We start from the raw sequence: 8,175 nt of genomic DNA, 5'->3' as shown, positions 1-8,175 counted from the left end.
CCAGGGCAGTCCCTGGCTGCGTGTACTTTTGCCATTATTGGAGCTTGAAGTCAAGCACAGGGCTTTGTGCGTCTCTCTCAGGGGTCACATGAGATGGAATGGACAGCAGGTCCTGCCACGCACCGTATGGGAAGGAGTATGTTTGCAGCAGCAGCGGGCCCTGTGAGATGGGAGGGAAGCTTTGACCCAATTTTCAGTTCTGGAAATATGAAATGAGTGGTTTTAAATAATGCCATCCTATCCCCAGCACAATGCCTCTGGACTCCAAAGGGCTAAACCAACTCCCACTGATTAAAGCATTATCCCTTCCTTTAAGTGCTGGGCAGATGGTGCAGCAGGCGTTAGCTTTCTTCTCAGGACCCACAGAGGCACACTTCTTTTGTTGACAGTTTAACACTGTGAATGGGGCAATGTGGGAAATCCTCGGAACTGTGGACTCGCACCATCTGATGTGAATGGTGAACCAGGCATGCTGCCTTGCAGCAAGCGCCACAAAACAACAGCCCTCTGGGCTCACCAACTCCCAGCTTCTCTCCCCCTCTCTCTGTCAGTTGAAAAGAGAGCAAATCTTCAGTTCCCCCCTCGCCTGCCTCACCTACCTGCTGTATACTGCTGATGGATAAAAGAGGAACAAATATTCCCCTCACCACCACCTTCCCCACCCTGTTTGCTTTGATTATTAAGGCCTGAAAACTTAATGGCAACAATATTTCCCAACTGATGCTTCAAAATAATAACTTGTCTGGACTAAGGCTGTCCCTAGAATATATTGGTTATGGAACTGGGTGCAGAATGCACTTCCTGCAAGGATTTCGGTAAGGAAAAGAAATCCTGTGCTGTAGGCAGTGCGGTTGCTCTTTGTTAAAAGACTGTAACTAGTTTGCTCAGTTTGGGCCTTTTAAAAATTCAGCTGTTAGTGCAATAGTCTGTCCCACTGAAACACATTTGTGATCCAAATCCTTGTCACTGTCCTTCATATCCATGGGAGAAGTTTGCGCCTCTCCCTGACTGTTGCTGCAGAGCCAGAATGAAGGATTGCCTGAGGCTCAGAAGCAGGGCTTTCCCTGGTTTTGGAATGAAGGATTAAAAGAAACAAATCCCCAAAATCGCCAAACATGGAGTCAACTAAACAATGTGACACAATAATTCCCTTCTTTGGAGGATGGTGTGAAATTTGGACCTGCTCTTGAGACGTACAGCGATGCTGTGGACAAAGAGGCTTGCTTTCTTAGTGGCCTTGTTTCTCTGTAAATCACATCACAGTCATGAGTTGCGTCATGCAGATGCAGTCTTCAGAATCACACGTGAAAGCAGGGAGGTATCTCCACTCTCACGTGGTATAGATATTGAAGCGTGTAAGGGGAAACAGAAATCTGCCAACAACTGTCAATGTACTTAACAGACCTTGCATGTCAGGCAGGAGTCCTAGCTTTTCCGAAGGCAAGAACCACCATGTTAATTGTCTCCAACTGTAGCTGCTCACCGTTTGACCCTGAGATATGGTGCACAATCTGTGTGCCATAGATTGCTTTGAGTTGAGGAGCAACCGCAGAGGATCCAGGAAAGGTAAAGCCAACCCCAAGACTATCATCAGTAGGCTTGTGTTCATTATAGTCCATAAATCAAAACAGCCGGAGGACCGGTAGCCTAGGAAATTCGTACTGGGCCGTGGAGCTTTCTGCTTCTGGTTTGTAGGTGGTGATTTCAGCCCAGGTGCAGACTAACTACACACACAGTTTTCACAAAAGCTGCTACTACTTATAATACCAATTGGCAGCTTTCCTAGCTCATCTGATACTTAGCTTTCTGTGGAGGGGAATCCAGTGTATTGCAACGTAGCACCAGGTCTGGAGGAAGGTGGACTATCAGAGAACGGTCCAGAAAACCAGAATTTCATTGTCTATGTTATGCAGATTTAAAAAGCAGTGCTCCTGTATGTCTGTGGCTGTCCTTATAGCACACAACTTGATGGCTTAAAGCTTTCCTTTCTATATCACTTTCAGAGCATTTTTATTTTAGACCATTTCCTGTCAGCGTGTCTCACAAATGCTGTTGATGGTGTTTTTAAAGAAATAATTACGATTTTTATTTTTTCTGTGCCTTCCTTAAATGGTTTAAAATCTTTCTGACAACCCCTCTCGAGACACCTATTTAGTGTCAAAGAGCATAACGTTCCCAAGTTTTAAAAGGGCTCTCGCATAATACTGATCGATCAATGTGCTCCTTGGGAAAATAGCTCTCCAGATGGTCTATCGGGACAGGAATTGCTGGTCATCACAATGCTGAGCCAAAAAGCGTCACTAATGTGGGCTGTTGTGAGGCACGCTTCCTTTGTGGTCCCTTTGAATGTCATAAATAGGGAAGAAAGTGTGGGAAACTCTGAGAAACTCAGGCCCACACTCTGAGGTTAATAGGGGCTTTGTCAGGAGAGTATTCCTGGGCTGTGGGATCAGCATAATAAACAACATCTCCCCTAAGGGTGGGAATGTGTTGGAGCAGGGGAGAGTCACCCCAGGGGACAGAGGAGCAATAAGAAGCTTTGCGTTCAATTATTATAAGTTATAATAATTAATAAATTGTAAACATAACTTTTGCTGTGCTAAAATTGGTGAAACCGGAGGTCTGGCTTTTAGCTGTCAAGTAATTGGTAGACTAAAGCCCAGAGAGGCAAGTCTTTGGCTGGCGAAAATCAGCAGCAGTGTGCTTGCACCAGCCATGGATCTGACTCCCTGGAGCAAATGGAGGCTTTCTGGTGAGGTTTGGTTTCTTCCCCCTGCCCAGCAAGGAGGCACTTACTGTTTCTTTCCCTTACACCGCTCTTCAAACAGTAGGTCTGAATCTCATGTAACGCTAAAAGCTAAGCATGATTGACTTCCCCACTCTAGCCAGAGTAATGTAATACAGCCTCAGTGTAAATGAGAATCAGACCTTGTGGTTTGAATGACAGTAGCCGTGTCTCTCCAGATTTATGCCAATATGGGTGGCAGGAGTTCTGGGCTTAGAAGTCTGACTGTGATCTCACATGAGTTTTGCACAGTTGTCATTTCGACGGCCTGTTCCCATGTTAGCCTAGAACTAGAGGGACTGGGTTCAAGTCCAACAGTCTTCAGTTTGTGCAGCTCTTCTTTGGTTTCCTTTTCTCTTTTCTGTTTATGCTGTCAGTTTTAAACAAACTGCAGTGATGCTGCCAACTGTGACATTCACTACGTGGTTTACTTGGGTGGTAGCACATTAGCTGCAGAAGATACCCGTCCACATAATAGCAGCAGACTTCTCCATGCCATGTGTGACTCTATTCCTAGTCCCCGTGGTGCATGGTCAGGTTGCGGTGTGCTTTGGGGCACGCTGCATTTCAGCTGAGCCTGAACTCCCCCCAAACTTCCTATCGCAAACTGCCTTAATTAGGTTTGATTAAAAAATGCACAGGCATGGATGAACAGCTTGAATTTTGCTGAGATTCAGAAGCTTGTACTAATTGACAAAGACAAGTTGAGCACAGCAAAGTGAAGTGACTTTTTCAAGATCGCTAAGCAACCACAAAATCTAAAAATATCTCTTCTGAATTTTTTAGTAGTTCATTAGGAAGAACAGATCTCTCTGCAGCATTGGTATCAGCCCCTGATGAATCGCAGAACTGTACCAAAACCCCACCTTGTATTGCATTGGCAGACAGATGAAGAGCACTCAACCAGCTGATGCATTCATGGTAAAATGATAACCAAAATGATCTGTGCAAACGAAATGAGGTAGAGCAACGTGTTCTTGACCTGGCTAGCTGGCTTTTTGGTCCTTTGCGTACATATAACAGAGGCTTTCATCACAAATCAAGCGAGGACTGGCCAGGTACAGCTAGCAGTGTTTGAATGTGGTTTGATCTTGTCAGCTTAGCAGATCTGAGTTTGCTTAGTGCTTAACTAAGCAGCCATTGGATAAGATCAGATATTCTAAGTTTCCTTTTGCTTAAGAAAAAAAGCATACGCTAGAAATGAAGCTTTTCAAGGGCATCTCTCCCAGGGAATCTGAGGAGAGTTGAAATTGCTGACCAATGGTGTTTCATGCTGTTAATGTATCTCTGGAAGAATGAGTGGGTTTCCTGTCATGTATCCAAATCAATGTGTTACTGTGGTTAGATAATAGTTTTGTGAACTGATTATTTGTGCAGATTTATTTTGCGTTGAAGAGAAGGGAAAATAAAAGGTGAATGGTCCTCACTGAGCAATGAATGGGAACTCTTCTAAGGAAAAGTGAGTGAATGTTATTGGGGAGGGTGCTGTGTTTCAGAGAGGCTGTTGGTATTTAAGGTGCTCAAGGGTGACTTTAGGATCCCCTTCTCATGCTTTTCTTCCTGCTTCCCCAAATACCTTCTGAATCCCTTTTTGCTCATTCACCTCATCCATCCCCTCTGCGTAGCTGTGTGGGAGAAGGACAAGCACATCCTTTATAACGGGTACTAGTCTTCCTCACATCCCCAGAGCGCAGCTGACTTAATCCTCAGGAGACAGGAATCACACGGCCTGCACATAGAGAATTGCAGAAGAGTCTAACAGGGCTCGAGCTGAGGCTGCCCACGGATGCTACAGTGCCTCTCTCTGCAACTCACGGGAAGCCTGGCTGCTTGGTTTGGGTCACTCAGGTGGTGCAAGCCAGGTAGGCAGGCTGTTGTAAGCCTCTGTGTAAGAGAATACGCTAGATATGTTTTCTGCGTTGAGGTGGGGTGAAAAAATGAAGGTAGGATCATTTAAAATACACTTGGCAGAGAGACCATCTCTACAGCAGGCTGGATAGAAAAAAACTCAAAAGCCTGGTAGAGTGTGGCAGTTTCTTAACTCTGAGGCACAGGCCCTCCTCATGGCATGTTTGGAACCTTAGGTGGATGTCAGAGAAAGAGAATAAAATGTTTGAAGAAGAGTATGAGGAAATAATTAGGAGAGGAAATGCTTTTTTCAATCTCTGTTTGCTATCAAATTATGTATACTTTTAGCCATATATGGGCATATTTCACTTCAGTAAAGAAAGCAATTCTGTTATTGCCTAACAGAATTTGTGTTTAGGTAACAGGAGGTGCTAAAATTAAAAGACAACAAAAACTAGTTCACCCCATTGTGGGTATTTTCAAGGAGGAGGGTAAGATCCCCAAGCAGAGTCAGGTGCCAAGCTCTTTGGAAGTTATTAGGGGTTTTGCATGCTGCTACCTCGTAAATGGACAGAAAGCGTAAGACTGAATGCAGGTTGGTGGGCAAATTAATGGGGAATGAGGGGAAATAAACTGACTGTGAAATTAGTGATTTGTTGAAGCCTGAATAGGTTGCTATTAAGTATCTGGGTCTACACCTCTCAGTATCTCACTTCAATTTTGCCTCCATTTTAATTTTTGACAAGTTTGCCAGAGGTTGCTTCCTTCTTTGCAGGATCTGAAATCCTGTTCTGCCAAATGAATTTCACAAATATAAACTATGAACTGGAATGAAGGGCTCAGAAATATGACATCTGGTAGCTTGCCCACTGCAGAAGGAGTCTACATGCATCACTTAGTCCAGGAGTATTAGCCATTTTAATCATTTCAAACCAAAGGATTAATGACTAAAACCATTTTTATTGTATTGTACAGTGAAGACACCAAAGTTGAACATCACACAGGATGAATACATCACAACTTTATAAAAGCTTTTTAAGCTCTTGAGCATGTTCAGCGAATGATTATAAAGTACTCATTGCCTCCCTTCCTCCCCCTTTTCCTTAAGGTATATCACAGGTATTTCCTTTACAAAAGGCATCAGTTATCCCTCAACTGAGAGCAGCACATACTGACATTAAGAGAATTTTCCCTAGAGCTATCTATTCTCATCATAACTTTCTGTAAGAAGGTATACTAAAAATAGCATAGGAACTTCAGAAGAATCAGCATTTCTTAATAACATCTTTCACTCAAAAGGTAAAGGCTCAATACTCTCCTTATGGTACAAGAAACATTCTTCAAAGTGCTCTTCTTTAGGAAGGTCAATATATTATCTAGAGACAATGGAGCACTTGAACCAGTGACCCAGGGAGTTAGCAGAAAGATTTCCACTGACAGCCACAGACTCAACAGCCTTGCCAAGCAAAAGTGTGATGGAAACTGAAAGGCATTTGGCTTTCTAAATCACCACAGAACTTGGTCCTCTCTTTGGCTAGGAGCCACCAATAAAAGCAGCAAATCTGCTGCAAGATACAAACACGGTCCTTCACTATGAAGGGAAACTACTCAGTGACCCGCATTTCTTGTGACAGAAAAACAATAACCACCCCCACCCCCACCTTTGGAAAGCAATGTTTCCTACTTTAAAGAGGAACTATTAAATCACAGGTCCCTCTAGTCTTTGTAGCAAAACACAGGAATAAAGCAAAGCTCAGCAGGTCTACCAGGGTCTCCAGATGGTAGGAGCAGCAGCCACAGTCTTCTGGGCAGGTTGCTTTCTGGCGAACAGGCAGGGTGACAGGGGTGAACTACGCAGAGCAGGAGAGTACGTGACATCTGCACCCATCTGAGCTTTGCAGAAATGCTTGATTAGCTGCACCTGAGTTTCCTTCTTGGGTTCATAGTAGGACAGAAAATGCATAGCTTCCTTGAGGCATCGCAGGTAGCCACTGTTAAAGTCCTGCTCTAGATTCTTGTGGATGAATGCTAGAAAAGAAAGAAAGAAGCAAATGCAGTGGGTTAAGATCATGAGCAAAACGTGGGACAGTGGTGATTCATGCATTAAGTTTCTTTCAAGAGCCTGCATCCACGAGCCTCGCTCCTGTGACTAGACCTGGTGTGTTATACCCCTGCGTGCTTCAGGGGCCAGGGCTATTTGGGAGGAGCAGACCTTAAGCGGTGTGCAATACATGTTCTGGACTCACCTTGGTCCTGCAGCTGGCTCTGCTGCTTCAGGTAGCTGACAGCCACTTCCAGGATGTCGGCTTTCTCCAGCTTGGAGTTGGGCTGATGTCTCTGAAACTCCTTCTCCAGGAGCAGTTTCAGCTGCTCGATGCTGCTGTTAATCCGGTCACGACGCATTTTCTCCACCACCGGCTTCCTCAGCTGTAAGAGAGATGCAGCGGATCGTTAAGGATTTTCTGAGACCTGACCTAATTTCCCCTTCTGATGCCCTGGTAGACACATGTTCAAGGATGCTTTCGTTTGGTGGGACAGCTTTGTGATGCTGCCTACCTGTTCCCCGCTCAGTTTCATTTTTAAAAACCTGCATAGTCTCCTTTATCTCTCTTTAACCTATTTGCCTTCCCCCAGACCATTTTCTCCCTCCTTATCTCATAATTTTTCCCCACGTAGTATTTATTTGATAGTGGCAGCCCACTGCAAAGAGCGCAGGCCAGCCCCTCCAATCCTGTCAAGGGCTCTACTTACTTTATTCTTTTCTTTTGGCAGCAGTTTCTCCTCCATGTGGATCATGAGAGTGTTACTGGGAGCCATTCTTAGTGCTCTCAGGCTTGGGCAGAGACCCCCACGTCGGGCTGCTGCGCTGAGCGTAAGGCTATGCTTTGGGAGGTACCGACTGCCTCTATTTATACATCGGGGAGCTTCAGCAGATATGTGAGTCTGGGGATTGCTGGTGTTTCCCACAGCCATCCAGCCAATCCAGGCACACAGCTGAACAATAGAGGAAGCATCTATTAGTGCATGGTACATTGATTGCAAATGCCCTGGAGAGAATAACCTTCTGCCCACGCTGGCTGGTGGAGTGTGCAGCGTGGCTCTTCGGGGCTGCCCAGGGATCTGGGAAAACACTGACCCTCCAGCTGGTTGTCTGGGATCAATTGCATTCCTGAGTCCCTGCCTGTGCCCGTCACATTTGTGGCGTGGAGGAGGCACGCTTTCGGGGGAAGGCGGGAAAAGAAGAAGGGGAGCACTGTTAGGGTTAAAATCAGCAGCACCAAGGACATCTCTCTGCTCTTTCTAGAGACGGCACTTTACAGCCAGCCTCCCAGGTGCCGTTGGCCAGAGTGTGGGTGTATTTGCGCTTGTCTGTACAGTCATTACACTTTTACTGGGTGAGCCAAAGCGTTACCAGTGGGAAACGACAGGTTTGTTTGCATGACGTTTCTAAATGCTGTGGAGAATCGACAGTCGGGATGGCGGGATGTTGGATGGACAGGGTGAATAAAGCGGGAATGGGAAGCAAATGGGAATAGTAACCT

General features: G+C 45.3%; 1 protein-coding gene across 1 annotated transcript; it reads right to left on the bottom strand.

The window, feature by feature from the left end:
* Nucleotides 1-5,576: 5,576 nt before the first annotated feature.
* On the bottom strand, nucleotides 5,577-7,617 carry LOC104832021 (transcription factor HES-5-like). Its single transcript, XM_010567958.1, has 3 exons — nucleotides 7,385-7,617; nucleotides 6,880-7,060; nucleotides 5,577-6,661 (listed from the first exon to the last, which is right to left on the bottom strand). The coding sequence occupies exons 1-3, from the start codon at nucleotides 7,604-7,606 to the stop codon at nucleotides 6,396-6,398; spliced, it is 669 nt and encodes a 222-aa protein (XP_010566260.1). The 5' UTR covers nucleotides 7,607-7,617; the 3' UTR covers nucleotides 5,577-6,395.
* Between the last annotated feature and the right edge of the window lie 558 nt (nucleotides 7,618-8,175).

Source organism: Haliaeetus leucocephalus, unplaced genomic scaffold (assembly GCF_000737465.1).
Source record: "Haliaeetus leucocephalus isolate CR32 unplaced genomic scaffold, Haliaeetus_leucocephalus-4.0 Scaffold230, whole genome shotgun sequence".
Lineage (NCBI taxonomy): Eukaryota > Metazoa > Chordata > Aves > Accipitriformes > Accipitridae > Haliaeetus > Haliaeetus leucocephalus.
The sequence above is the reverse complement of the archived record's forward strand: the minus strand, read 5'-3'. Positions and strand labels throughout refer to the sequence as shown.

What these genes read in the sequence shown, in the direction of transcription:
- LOC104832021 (XM_010567958.1), bottom strand. Translation starts at nt 7,606, where the DNA reads ATGGCTGTGGGAAACACCAGCAATCCCCAGACTCACATATCTGCTGAA. An exon ending in TGCCAAAAGAAAAGAATAAA is followed by an intron (nt 7,061 to 7,384) that starts GTAAGTAGAGCC and finishes TCTCTCTTACAG; the next exon opens with CTGAGGAAGCCGGTGGTGGA. An exon ending in GAGCCAGCTGCAGGACCAAG is followed by an intron (nt 6,662 to 6,879) that starts GTGAGTCCAGAA and finishes TTTCTTTTCTAG; the next exon opens with CATTCATCCACAAGAATCTA.